This window comes from Molossus molossus, unplaced genomic scaffold, assembly GCF_014108415.1.
Source record: "Molossus molossus isolate mMolMol1 unplaced genomic scaffold, mMolMol1.p scaffold_m16_p_7, whole genome shotgun sequence".
In the NCBI taxonomy this organism is placed as follows: domain Eukaryota; kingdom Metazoa; phylum Chordata; class Mammalia; order Chiroptera; family Molossidae; genus Molossus; species Molossus molossus.
In genome coordinates, this window is record NW_023425401.1 from 96,397,992 (window position 1) to 96,412,922 (window position 14,931).

General features: G+C 44.1%; 1 protein-coding gene across 15 annotated transcripts in view; it reads left to right on the forward strand.

Moving 5' to 3' along the window:
* Nucleotides 1-14,931, forward strand: part of EXOC4 (exocyst complex component 4) — a 761,664-nt gene that overhangs the window by 377,013 nt on the left and 369,720 nt on the right. The window contains exon 11 of one of the 15 annotated variants that reach the window (XM_036247089.1): nucleotides 13,985-14,107. The exons of 13 other annotated variants lie outside the window; for them this stretch is intronic. In XM_036247089.1, coding sequence (XP_036102982.1) covers nucleotides 13,985-14,042 — 58 coding nt within the window. In that variant the 3' untranslated portion in view covers nucleotides 14,043-14,107. Of the gene's footprint in view, nucleotides 1-4,471; nucleotides 4,608-13,984; nucleotides 14,108-14,931 lie in introns of those variants that run through there. One more of the 15 variants, XM_036247096.1, reaches the window with a different exon arrangement.

Sequence of the window (14,931 nt, forward strand, 5' to 3'; positions counted from 1 at the left end):
AATTAGGGAAGTTTTCTGTCACTATTTCTTTGAATATATTCTTTAACCCTTGCTCATTTTCTTCTTCTTTGGGGACTCCTATGATGCGAATATTATTACTTTTCCAGTTGTCCCACAGTTCTCTTAAGCTGTCTTCCTGTTTTTTAAATTGTTTTTTCCTTTTGGTTGATTTTTTTCTACCCTGTCTTCTAATGCACTGATCCGGTCCTCAGCTTCCTCTACTCTGCTTTTTAGTCCTTCCAATGTATTATTTCTGATATGTTATTTTTGATCTCTTCTTGGTGGTTTTTAATTTCCAATTGGTTTATTTTCAGTGTCTCTATGTCCTTACTCATGCTGTTGAGTTTCCTCAAGATCATGGCTCTGAATTTTAGCTCTGTTATCTTACCTAACTGCTCCACATTGATCTCATCTTCGGTGGAGGTTTCTTGTTCTTTCACTTGGCTTCTGTTTCTGTGTTTCACCATTTTGGCTATCACAGTGGGCTTTGGAGCCTGTCAAGTTTTCCCTGTGGGTGTTGGTGTTCTGCTCTTTGTGGCTCCCTCTCCTTGGTTTGCATGAGCCAGGGAGGACCCACGTTAAAAACCACTGTCAAGTCTTACTTTCCTGGTTAGAGTTGCTAGCCCAGGAAAGGTACTGTTATCCTGTAGCTGTTTGCCTGGAGGCTAGCAGTCCAGGTTACTTGAAGTGTTTTGAGTTGTGAGTTGATTGAAAAACTCTCTCAGGTGCTCAGCACAAGGGGCTTTCACGAGGGTGGGGCAGATGCTGGTTGTTAATGAGCCTCAATTAGCATTTCATTGACCCACAGGGAGGGTTGGATCTCCGAGGGAGGGGCTGCTGCCTCTCCCCAGAGCCCTGGGAAGGAGCAATATGGCCACTGCCCTACGTGGCTGCACTCAGCAAAAGCTCTGAGTGCCCTCCAAATCCCGAGTGTCCCCACACAGCTCCAGTCCAGTCCGCCCTCCCTCTGCCGGAGCCCAAGGTGAGTGGCTGTGGCTGTTTCAGCCTCTGTCCCGGCTGCGCTGTGGGGCCGCCTGGGAGTGTGACCCGAGGGCGCCGCTCCCAGCTAAGGCCGCTGCCAAGCTGCCGACCGTGGGCTCCCAGCCCCGTCTTGCGCCTTCGCAAGCCTACCGGGATGGAGTCGGTGTCCCTGGTTATATGGTCCTCGCAAGCTGCTTTTCTGTTGCTTTTTCCCGTCGATTTGTCCTTGTTATAGTTGTAATTCCAGTTTGGTCCTGGGAGACGGTCGGTGCAGCTTCCGTTCACTCCGCCCCCATTTTGGAATAAAAAAACAACAACAAGTTGGTCTCAAATCTTAACCCTGCTTTTTGCTGGTTGACAAGAAGAAAAACAAAGAGTACAGCTAAAACCAGAACAATGACAATGCTTCCTACTTTCTAATTTTCTGATCAGGGCGACATTTAGGAAGACAGCAGCGTTAGTCAGTGAGTGAGGTGTCCTGCACGGGTCCGGGAACGAGAGACTGTTAGCGCCATGGCGGGTCGTCGTCTGGCGTTTTCCTGTACATTTTGTTGGACCGAAGGGTGTCTTCTAATAAACCTTCAAGACAGCATGATCAATATCAGCAATAATACTGTTTTATATTTGTACATAGATGTTATATTTGCAGGTTCTCTGTTACATTGAATTAGTTTGGAAGCCAAAACTAAGTCAGCTTTCAGAAGCATTTCTTCCCTAAAGGTCAAGGCAAGCGTCTGCCCTTCCCCGTGATGAACAAGTTCCCCTCCTCTTTACCCATCGCAGTCGCAACGCCCCGTACCGGACAGTGCCAATTTGATCTGTCACGTGGTGTCTCCAGAGTGCATTTTCAGAAGGTATACAAGGCGGCTGCACTCTTCTCGCCCTGTTTTGCATTTGTACACAAATACATTCACCTTGCAGAACTTTTATTCCCGCTGGCAGGCGAACAGGGTAAATACTTCTCTAATCTTTTTTTCCTGGCTCTTCAGCTCTGCAAACATTCCTTCCTTGTAAACTCCAGAGCTCAGCACACACGTTTCCCTTCGTAGTGGCATTTTCTTCCCTGTATAGCTCCATTTCCCTCCCTTTGGACAGTTAGGAAAGAGGAAGCCCGACCTCAGGATCTTTTTTCTGTTTGCACTCTCCAAACGACCTCCCTGTTTCTGAACTGCACAGCGGAATTTGAAGTGAACAAACTAGAACTATGTAGGAGGGGTGCCTCTCTCTATGGCCATTTGCCGTTCTACTTGCCTGGTGTGCGCGTCAAGGCACGAGAGTGCCCGGGGCAGCAGAGAGGTCAGGGAGGAGGAATTCGGGTCCCTCAGGCCAGGGTGAACAGGAGATGAGAAAGTCTCATTGTACTGGAAAGATGAAAGCAGTCATGGGAAGAAACGACATACTTCATAGACATCATGTATTTTTACCCCTTTGCGACTCATAAAGTAAGGTTTCTAATACCCGGAGTTTTTTCTTAATGAGGAATTGAGTAGCTAGTGCACGGCGCGATCTCTGGCACTTCAGTACTGGTTCTGGGCATGCGTGGTAAGGGTTCATAAATATCAATTCTGCGTGAAAGAATATTCCGTAGTCGGAAATTATTTATTTATTTTTTATCCTCACCTGAAGACATTTTTGTATTTATCTGGAGATAGAGTGGTCTGCAGGCTGATGCTCCACCTGCTGAGCCAAACCAGCCAGGGCCCATAGTAGGAATTTAAAGGGGTGCTTTAAATTCAGTAGGATTCTGAGAGTTGTGAGGGAGGTTGGTTAGCTCTGGAGGCAGAAATCCTATTGAGGTCCAGGCCTTAGAGTCAAACCAGTTAAGTTCCATTCTCCTTGTAGTCACCAAACTTTGGAAGTCTCAGTTTCTTCCTCTGTGAACTAGGAATAATACCACTAGCTTCATGAGATCGTTAGATGAGCCGATGTAGCTAACTTACTTAGAACTGTGCTTTGAAACACAGTAAGTACTCCATAAGTGCTCTTTATAGAGGCGGTTGTCATGGAAACGGAAAATGGATAGTTAAATGGATTGCCAGTTTTAGATGATCTAAGAGGCCTTAGCATTTTGGGGCTGTTGGTTATGGATGCAGCAAACTGAAAGGCGGGAAGAGGGTGCGGGGGTGGGGATACCTGCCCCTTTCCTCTCTTCTCAGTACTGGGCCTAGCAGTTCTCTTTCTTTCCTGGTGCTCAGGGTTGAGTCACAGTAAAGTAACAGGAAACAGTGCTCCGCCAAAATATACGTAGTACAGAAGGACTTAGGAAGATTGCGTATGCTTAAATCACCAAGGGCAGAATATTAAGCTTTAGTAGCAAATGATATCATTTGGGAGCTTTCATAATAATCACAGAATATACTACTTTCTTTTGTGCCTTTGCAAAGACATTAGCGTAATTGGCAATTGGAAGAAACAGAAAATAAATTTCATTATTTTTTTTTTCAATCCTCACCCAAAGATATGCTTATTGATTTTTAGAGAGAGGGGGAGGCGAGGGGGAGAGAGAGCAAGAGAGAAACTTGATGTGAGAGAGAACATCGATTGGTTCCCTTTTTGATGTGCCCTGACTGGGAATGGAACCCACAGTGTACGGGATGATGATCCAGCCAACTGAACCACACCAGCCCTGGCTGATTTTCATCTTGTAAAGTATCCAAAGTTTGTGACTGAATACTGATAATTATTTTTTAATTCTAAAAATACCAAGAAGGTAACAGTAGGTCCCTCAAATACAGAAAAAGCTCTACTAAAGTGATGAATGACCTAGTAATTAAAGTAATGGTGCAAATGAAATGGTAGCAGATGAAAATATCCATTTTAAAATTTTTGCTATTTATTGATTTTTTTTTAGAGAGAGGCAATGATTTGTTGTTCCACTTATTTATGCTTTACTTATGCTTTCATTAGTTGATTCTTATATGTGCCCTGACCGGGGATCAAACCTACAACCTTGGCATATGGGGACGACTCTCTAACTATCTGAGTTACCTGACCAGGGCCCAAAATATTCATTTTTTATTATTTTATATTAAAAAGTTTTTTGTGAGAACTCTAGTGAACCTTACGGAGTAAAACGATAGGTGGCGCCCTGGCCTGTCGGGCTCAGTGATTAGAGTGTCCATATACCTGGGTTGCAGGTTCGATTCTCAGCCCTGGTCAGGGTCACGTGGCAGGCAACCAATCGATGCGTCTCTCCCACTCGATGTTCCTCTCTCTCCCTGCCTCTCTTGCATTTATCTAGAACACAATGGGAAAATATTCTCGGGCAAGGATTAACAGCAACAAACATACACAAAAAGAGATGGGACTACCTGTTTAAAAATGTTTCCATCTTTACTAGAACGAATCGAATCAGGCCTGACTCTCTGTGATGTGCCCCAGTAAGTTCATGCCAATGAAAATGTTGTGAAATAATGTGGTACAGTTTCATAGCAGTTTCTTTTGAAGGTTTGTATGTAGCACTTGCCTGTTTTTTGCTTTTGATGTCTAGGTTTAGGAATTAAGTCATGGAGGTGGGGAGGAATGAAAATAATTGAAATGAGAAGAATCCGGAAGAGCATGCCCGATAACAAACGACACTTAGGAAAGAGAGCGCCCTTCGTCTCGTTGAGGGGGACAGCCAGGGAGGCCTTCCGGAGTGGCAGATGCCAGTTCTTGTTCTTAGTCTAGTGAGTAAAATGGCATTTCTTCTTGGAACTGAGGCTTGATTTACAAAATTCATGCAGAATCCTAGCGGTAGTAGCTGATCACTTCTGGCTTCCTGTTAACATAATGATAATGAATGAAGTCCAGCACAAGAGTCCCTGACATCAGTTTCTTTCTGCTCATGATTAACATTCACCCTTCAAAGGAGATTGCTGTTCATATCTGTCAAGAAGTTCTTAGAGTTTTGTTATTGAATATAGAAAAAGAAAACTTTGAATATCAGAATTTTACTTGAGAAGATCATTTTAGCATGGATCATTTTTTAAAAAAATATGTTTTTGTTGATTTGGAGAGAGAGGAAGGGAGAGGGAGAGAGATAGCTATTGGCTGTGTCCTGCACGCCCCCTACTGGGGATCGAGCCTGCAGCCCAGGCAAGTACCCTGACCAAGTGACCTTTTGCTGCATGGGATAGCACCCAACCAACTGATCCACACTGGCCAGGGTAGCACAGATCTTAAACATCCCTGGAAGTTCTAAATTAGTTCATCTATCCCATACCCCTCGACAGACACAACTGAATTTCAGTGATGTTCCAAATTTGAAAACATATTTTCGCTGAAGAGGATCATTATACTTTCTGTATAAATTATAATTATAAGCAGAAATGATCTTCAGTTTCCTGAGCATATGATTTTGGGAGCGAGTGGGTTTTTTTTAGTTTCTTTTCATCTAAGGAGAGCTGCACTATTATTTTTAAAATCATTGTGGATTCTATCTTGAGTTGAGTATGGAATCAGTGTTGGGAGATAATTGGTTAGTGAGGCTACCCAGGAAAACTTGGGGCCCAGAGATGTGGGTTTTCTTTATGCATCTTTTAATGGGCTGTGTTGTTTGGGCTTCCAGAAGAAATCACATCATGGTCTCTGCTGTCCAGCACTTTATGTTGCTGCAGGGAGGCCGCTACGTGTTTACACCCTGTGCAAGCCAACAGGAGTGACACAGAAGTGAGCAGCATTTTGTGGTGCTCACAGGCCAGGGGGGAGAAGCTGCACAGAATGGGAGAATGCAAGAGAGCAATCCAACCCAGCCTGGAGGGTCAGGGCAGGCCCCCACAGTGAGAAATGTCCTACGACCTGGGGAATGAGTTAGTTATACTTAGTCAGGAGTGATTTGAACTATACTGAACCTTACAGAATAAAAAGATAGGGGACTACCTGTTTAAACATGTTTCCATCTTTAGCAGAATATATCTCCAAAAATAGTAAGTTACAGTTATTGAAACTGTGTCAGGCCTGTCTCTATGTGATAGGTTCCTTTTTGTTTTATGTAGGTGGAGGAATAGCAGTTTGCTTATTTAACAGCCTCCATTTACCTGGATTTGCCCAGAGATAAGTAAGATGTGAGTGACTGTCTTCCTCTCCGGAGAAGTCTTCTTGACTAGCATCCATTTCTCTAAAACTCAAGAAGCAGAGCTGCTGCCTGCCACCAGCCTCCTATGTGGTGTAGTTAATAAGGAGCCTTCCCTTTTGGGATCTAGGGTTTGCTACTGCCCTTGGGCAATATGTTCCAGACTCAGCCTGAATGTTAATAACAAGGTAAAAAAGGGCTGAAACTTCTGTGTGTTTTCATTAATTTTTTTGCAGCCTTGGATTGATTGCTTCCCTTCCCCCAAAAGCACCCCTGGTGTGACCCTGATTCAGTGTGGCTTAATCAATAGACTGCAGAATGACTGATTTGTTTCCAGTTCTTTCTTCACAGAGTATTTTCCAAGCCAAGGAGAGCACGGGAAACTGCGGTCTGTGAGCTGGGGGAGGGGAGCCGCCGGCCTGGGCTGCTCCAGGAATTTTGGGAAAGAGTGATGGGAAGGGGCGAGGGGGGTGGTAAAGACGGCTATCCTTCTAAGACCTTGTTTCTGCCACATCATGAGAAAGACCTCTCCATAACAGGCTTATAGCACTTTCATGCCTGTTGTTTTTGTTTTGTGTTGATGTTTATAAGCCATGGAAAAGATATATTCCCCATTGAATGGGCCTGGTGGAACTCTGCAAATTTTAAAAGCATCCACTCAGAAGAATATTAAACCTCTGAGTGCAATCTACAAGTGTTCCTTGTTTATTCTTTCGCATTCTTCTCACAACTGTTTCCCCTCTGATTGCTTTACGGGGTGACCCAATGCCAGTTCATTCTGGGGGAATACAGGCAAGCACCTCATTAAAGCTGAGTACAGGATTTGATGGAAACGGGGAGCCATGCTGGGAGCTGCTGCCCTCAGAGGTCCTCACAGGCCTGGAGGGAGGGGGCTGCCGTTCCTTCACGTGAGAAAGCCCCTGCTGTTTACCAGCTGCTTTTCATGTCTCCTCTTATCTTAATTCTCACAACAGTCATGTGATTTCAAAAATCCAGGGTCTGAGAAAGGGACACAGTGATTTATTTGTTCAAGGTCACAGAACACAGAACCAGGTGGTGAATTGGAGATTTGAACTCACAGCGGTCTGACTTGAAGTTGGTTTGCTTGCCAGCATGCCACTCAGGCCGGCCAGGGCCTTTCCAGGGTCAGTGGCAATAGCAGAGGGTTCAGCATGGCGCAGAGAGGTGTGCTGGAGGTCTCGGAAGTCCCCTTGCCCCATGCTAGCAGAGCGGCGGCATGCCCGCAGCGAGGCACCGTGAATTAGCCTGTGAGAGCTGCCCTCGGAGGGAAGGGCACACAGATCCTTATGCACCGCATACACATCTCACTACGTTTGGCCATTGAGCCACACAGGAGGAGTTCTATGCATTTAGTAACTACCTCCAAAACCTGAGCCACAGTGGTGCTCTACACCCTTCTGGGCAAAAGTAAAAGGTTTTAGCTATGGAGAATGGAAAGCTCACCCAGATATGGTAGAATATACATTTTACCGGCTTTGTGGCTATGTTTTATTAACTGCTTATGGTTTGGGGCCATACATTCATGAAATATGACCATTTTGATGGTGGTGAGAATCTATATTTCAAAGTCGATTATTGGTCACTTTAGGTGTTGACCACAAATAGAGCATCCAGTGAGAAATGAGCAGTGAGCGTGGTTTGGGTGTGACAACACTCTGCAGTGCTCCTACAGGTGACGATGGGACAGGTAGGTGCAAAGCACTCTGTGAAGATGAACCCCAAATATTTGAAATGGACATGATTTGTTATTTAAAAGATATTAGTAATAATATTTTTAAGAGGAAAATGCCTTAGAAACATAGGGTTCTGAGGTTCCATATTACTCTTTTTAGACTATTGATTCTTGTCTAAGGTGGGGATGATTGATTACATAAATGTACTGTCTTGTTAATAAAAACTGCAAGAATTCACCCTGGCCAGTGTGGCTTAGTGATTAGAGCATCAGCCAGCAAACCAAAGGGTCATGGGTCTGATTCCTGGTCAAGAGCACACACCTGGGTTGCAGGTTCGATCCCTGGCCTCAGTCAGGGTCATGCAGGAGGCAACCAATCGATGCGTCTCTCACATCAACGTTTCTCTCTCTCCCTCTTCCTCCCTCCCTTCCACTCTCTGTAAAAAATGAATGGAAACAATGTCCTTGGCTGAGGAGTAACAGAAAACAACACTAAGCATTCCCCTTGACCAGGTGTAGGCGGAAGCGCAAAGGGGTGGAGGCAGCACTGCCGAGGCACCAGGGACTGGGCCGCCTCCTAGGCGCTCTGGCTGTTTCAAGTTAGGTTCTGTTCCTGGAAAGCCATTTTGTTACTCATTCTCCCAGGCTGACATTTGTCGAATGATTTGCTGTAACTGACTTTCTCTTGATATAACACTACATCTTTAATTTATGGTGTCCCTAAATAATTTGTCTTCAGATCACAAAGACTTTGAAGGAATCCAATGACTAATTCCAGGAGGCAACAGAAGTTACACTTGAAACGAAGAGAGGCTGGAGGAGGGCCTTTATGTGTGGGAGTCACAATAACAGCCAACATTTCTTGCATATTTAGTATGTGCCAGTCTTGATGTTGAGCCTTCCATGGATTAGCTTATTTAACCTTCACAGAAACTTGATGCAGCAAGTAATATTAGCATCCATATTTTACAGACGAGGAAACTGGCACAGAGAAGATTTTTGTCATTTTACATCCAAACTCAATTTCTGTTACTCTGCACAGAGATAATTTCTAAGCCGCGGTAGTCGAGTGGGAGTCAATGCAATCTTAGAACATGCCGTACTAAGTGGGCGAGCGAGTGGTGAGCTAGCGAAGGGCACGTCAAGAAGCCAGTTCCGATAGCAGTCTGAGCAACAGGGCAGACCCAGAGGCAGGAAGTAGGGTACAGACTAACACTCCTCAGGAAGGGGGATGGGGCAGGGGAGAGAGAAACCACAGAACTTACATGCATGTGCGCATGACCGATGGACATGCTCAACAAAGCGGGACAGGGTGGGGTTGGGATGGGGGGAGGGTGTCAATGGGGAAAAAGGGAGAAACATCTGTAACAAAAATGAATTAATAGCCTTGGCTGTTTGGCTCAGAGGTTGGAGTGTCGGCCTGCGGACCAGAGTCCCAGGTTCGGTCCCCGCTAGGGGCATGTACCCCTCCCACCAAAATTAATTAAATAAATAAATAAAAGAAGCCAGTTCCAGAAACTGTGCTAGTGTTTAGAGAACAAAAGTTAGTTTAAAAGCTGCGGAGAGATCAAGAAGAAAACTAAGTTATCAGGTACAGAGAGTATGTGTCCATGGGGACTTTGAGTAGAGCAGTTTTAAGTAGGGCATTTAATCAGCTCTCAGTGTGCCATTCATTTTTGTTTGAAGTTTTGGGTTCGTTTATTCAGTGGTTATCCTGGGAGATCACCTAAGGTGATTTCAAGACCATTATTTAGTCTAGGAAAATAGTTCTGAACTTTTATTTTTAGCAAATGAGAGCCTAGGTGACACTCCATTGTCCTGTTCCTTCTCTCATCCAAAATGAATAAGTTCCTATGTGGAAGTAAGGAGCAGAGAGTGACCTGTCTACCTTGCTGGGAACCGCAGAATCACACCAGAATCTTCCCTTTGTCTTGTGTAGGAAAAGATTTGCTAAGGAGGAGTAGATACACGATGGTGACAGGTGGTGTGCTATTTAGTAGACTCTTGAGTCAGATTTTCTATACTTTTTCCTAAAAGTTCAGAACATATCACAGTCTTCTTCAGTTTTTAAAAATAAAATATGGCCCTGGCTGGTTTGGCTCAGCAGTTAGAGTGTCAGCTCGAGGACCAAAGAGTCGCGGGTGTGATTCTGGCCAAGGGCATGTACCTTGGTTCGCCCCAGCTTCAGTTGGGGTCGTGCGGGAGGCAACCAATCGATGTGTCCTTCTCACATCGATATTTCTCTCTCTCTCTGTCTCTCTCTCTCTCTCTCTCTCTCTCTCTCTCTCTCTCTCTCTCTCCCTCTCTCCCCCTTTCCCTCCCTGCCTCCCTCCCCTCCACTCTATCTAAAGATAAATGGAAAAAGATGAGGATTAAAAAATAAAATAAAATATGCATAAGGGATTAGGCTGTTACTCTCTTTTTTCCTTTTCTGGGGCAGTGAGATTAAAACAGAGAAATGGATGACATCGAACAAATATAACCCTATGTTTTCCTTTTCTCGGTGCATTCTCTCCTGATCTGTGCTTTCCTGCTGGTAGGACAGAGTGTCACCACTATTGTGACCAGCTACCTTCACAGATTACTAACCTGTTTGTGGGATTTGATGCATTTATCACTGCCTCCCTCTGTTCTCCACTTGGCTCCCAGGATAACACGGTCTTCAGTTTCCCCCACCTCATGTCGTCTCCTCAGCCTGCCTCTCCCCTGCCTGAGCTCATAGCCTCTGGTACCCAAGGTTCAGTTCCTAGCCCCCTTCTCTCTTTAAATCGACACTCACTTCTCTGGTGATCTCATCCATTCGTAGGTCTTTAAATACCATCTCAGCTTGATGGCTCCCAAGCTGGTATCTCCAGCCTGGACTGCCCCAGTGAACTCCAACCTTATATGTCTTTCAAGTTTACTTGGCCCTGGCCAGTTTGGCTCAGCAGTTAGAGTGTCGGCCTGCGGTCCAGAGAGACCCGGGTTCGGTTTCCGCTAAGGGCACGTACCTCGGTTGCAGTTTGTCCCCAGCCCTGGTTGGTCGTGCGGGTGGCAGCCACTTGATGTGTCCCTTTCACGTCGATGTTTCTCTCTCTCTCTCTCTTCCTCTCTCTCCCTCCCACTCTATCTGTGCAAAAAATGGAAAAATATCCTCGAGTGAGGATTAAAAAAAAAAAAAAAAAGTTTACTTGGCATTTCTGCTTCTGTGTCCTGTGGAAGCTCACATTTGTAATGTCCAAAACCGAGATCACAGTGTTCTGCACCATCTGCTCACCAAATGCTGGCCCTCGGTCTCCCCCTCTCAGGAAATGGCAATGCAGTTCTTCCATTCACTCAGACCAGACATCCTAAGAGTCATTTCTCTTTCTCACACCCCAGAAGCAATCCATTAGCACGTCCTTTGGCTTTTCAACACAGGAAAAAAACCAGAATCTAACCATTGCTTACACCTTCTTATCACTGTCCTGGTCTGGACTCTGTCATCTCTTGCCTGGATTATCGATCCTGCTCCTAGGCGGTCTCAGGCTTGACCTCCTGCTCGCCTCCCTCTTAGCCACAACAGTCCTGCTGAAACGTAAGTCCCATCACATGGACTTTGTGGCTAACCAGTTTCTGATAGAAATTCACACAAGGTAAAAACTAGAATTCTTTGTAATTGTTTAGAAGCCTACGTAATCTCCTAAAAGGTGATGCTGAGCGCATTTTCTGCAGGCCATCCTGTAGGTGACTCCCCTGCAGCCACGCTGGCTTCCTTGGATCTTTAAATGGTAGTGGTCTCCGAGTTAAGACGGGAACATGCCCTGCTTCGTGCCCCCTGCCCTTGTCACCATCTGCATTATCTGCAGTCTGGCTCATTTGCCTGTCTCCTCCCACTAAGCGTATGACTGCGTACGGATAAGGATCTTTGTCTGTTTATTCACTGTGTTTCCCTGTCACTTAGAATGGTGCCTAGCAGGAGGCCTCAGTGAATGTTTGTTGAATAAGTGGGGTGTCAGAGCCTAAAAATAGAGTTGTGGAGTCGAGGTATGCAGTTCTGTGTGTCTGTGAATGAAATTTGTCTCCTGATTCCTGAGTTACAGTCCCAAGGTAACAATTTGCTACCTCTGAACAAAGGTGCTTCTGATACCCGGCTCTTTATCCCTGTGAAGAAGTGTTACCTGCTGGTGACATGAGAAGCCCATATTGCAGTCAAGTCCCTTCAGCCTAGAATGATCTCAAAATGCTGCCCCATAAAGGCGAGCAAGTCAGAGACCTTGAGGTTTGCCTTCGCCGCTGTGGCGCTGGCTGCAGATCAATCTGTGCCGAGTTCGCTAAGGGAACAGGGAACCGCATGAAGCTGTGTAATGATGAACGCTAATGACCTGTGACAGAATGGGTCTCCGTGGGCTCAGGGGCCGTGCAAGGTGGGAATTTGTTCTTGTTTTTGATAATGGTAATGAAAAACAACAACAACAAAAAAGAAATAAAACCACATCTAGAGATTCAAATAAACCACTTGCAGTCCAAATTCAAGGTGATTTTCATGATAGCTCTGGTTTTTCTCTTTTGCTTTTGAAAGCACGAGCCTCTTAATTGCAGAAGGTCCATATGCCACTCACTCTGCTGTGTTAAATGGAAACAGCGCCCTTTAGTCCGGCCAGCAGCCCAGTGTAACTCACGTGATCCCTTTTCTGTGGAATGTGCATTGTCCTGCGTATTAGTGAGTGTTCGGTTCCTTGTTATTTTTATTTATAGACGTTTACACCTTTAGCACAGTGATCCATACTGATTGATTTCATTTTCTGTTGATTTCTTTCCCATTCTTAATTTAAGTGAGGAGCTTGCTGATTTTCACTTGGTTGTTGAGTGGTCTTTAGTAAACCAATTAACTTCTCTATTGCACATGATTCTTATGAGGATCAAATATTTCTGTATAAATATGCTTTATAAGCTACTATAAACATTTACCAGTGTGGATATTAGACAAGTCAATCTCTACGAGTCCTTTCAATTGTAAAACTAAATTATTCTAAGACTTCCAAAAGCAATCTTTCCAGTCTCTTTCATAAATGTAGGTAGTTGGGATTTATAAATATAAATATTTTATGTTCAAATCTTACAAACCACCGGCTTTATAGATAGATATAAATATAGATATAGATGAAGATGAAGATACATGGATATAAATATGAATAATCTGGCCTAGGACTTTTTAAAAACCTATCCAGAGTGTCATTATGACCCATACACACTGTGTTCTCAGTATTGGCTTCTCAGATATTCAGAACACATTTTACCCCACAGCAGAATTGTCTGCAGCACATCCCTCCCTCTGAGTCTCCACGCATGGTGCAAAAGTAGCATCTCCATTTGCTACTAAATAAAACCCTGGTATGACTCTTTACTATAAATCCAGTTTTATTACCTCTCCTACGGTAATTTCTGATGATCCAGCCAGAACCCTCACTTTTGTTTGTCATTTTTAAGCGAGATTGTTGAGTAAGAAAGCTCTCTCCAATTTCAGCCCAAGAAGGAAGCATTACAAGGCAAATTTTAAGGCCCTGGTTTTGCGTCCTGATCCACGAAATTTGTAAATTCTAGGAATCCATTTACTTTTAAGAAACATTTTTGTTCTTATTTTCAGTGCCAGTTTGTTTCAGCCTTCCCACATGCATGACTTTTATAGCCGTATAAAGCAGAGTGCTCTGCCACATTGATTTAATGGTATGTTTCAGTGAATTTCCCGTTACCACACTTGCTCCGTGCCGGGCAGCCAAGAGGGAAACAGACAGATGTGCTGCTTACCTAATTTTAAAAGAGAAAAAATTGCATTTTCTTCATTCTTTAATGTCATAGCTGTCCTGCCAATGACCCGATGCTGAGATGTATGAGGTTCCCCTGACATATGTTACAGGAAGTAGTGACCTGACCTTTGAAAAATTTTATTAACATTTATAAATTTGTTTTAGCATATTATGTTGGAAACAATGATTTTTCTCCAGAATGGATTGGGGTGACTGGAATACAGATTAATAGCCATACTGTCTGTTAAGCTGGTGGACATTTGGTAGAGAGAGATGCTGCACCCCCCCTTTCTCCTGCCGTAAGGCTTATGCTAATGGAGATGGGGGCATTGTCACTTTTCCCTTAAGGCATTTTACAGACAACTGAATCATTACTGCCAGCCTTTAAATATCCAGTTAGGTTTTGATTACTGCTTGATAAAACATTGAGGCATGGGTATTCATCCATCCATCCATTCATTCAGCCTTTCCTGGTTGCCTAATATATTCCAGACCCGATGCCATTCAGGAGGGTTGTAGAGTGATTGCCACCATCCCTGCTCTCCAGTAACATGCAAAGTGATGCATCAGGATCCTGCTCTACAGTCGCGATCCTAATCAAGTATTTTTTCTCTCCCTCAACTCTGTGTTCAAAATTATTCTATTGTAGAACAGCCCTTCCTAGGAAGTATATAATTTGTATATTCCTTATTGTCAAAAATATTTGTCATAGATCAATAAAGAAACCTTTGTTCATGCAAATCATTAGAACTTAGCCATCTCGAGTTTCATTGCCTTAGCAGTTCTCATCTGTTGTCTCTCTTTACCCTAAGGAGCTGGGAGGTGTGTGGTTTTGTGGAAAGGGTGCCGCTCCCTGGACAGGAAGCACGGGAGCTGGGAGAGCTGGCAGGCTGCCTTCCTAACCTGTTTCCCGCATAGCGCTTGTGAAGGTGATGGTGACTGACACTCCCATCCATCATCGGCCTTTTTCCAAATGCTTCTGAACCGTAAATTAAGCCTTCTAACTCCTCAGCGAGTGTGGATTGCTGTTTTATTTTACAGTAAATATTTGTTTATTTTATAGACAGGGAAATTGAGGCATTGAGAACCTAAATGGATAGATAAATCAGTTACGGATACTGCTGGGAAACATGCGCTAATGTTTATTGAGCCCGTGTGGAGAATAATACTTTCATAAGCCCTGTGCGATGTGTTTTGTTTCTAGCTTCCCCTTAACTGCTTGAGGAAAGTAGTCCATGGAACTTATTGGCTTGAATTTACTTTTCTCCTCATGGGAAGCTGTTGTTGTACATTTTACTTTTACATTTGCATTTTCTAATGCATTTTACTTTTTACATTGGCTATACAACACCTGACAAGAGCATTAGCCATATTTTCAGGTTCCAGGATTTTCCAGGTTCAGTCATTCGGTTTTTCAAAAAACATGAACACGATCTATC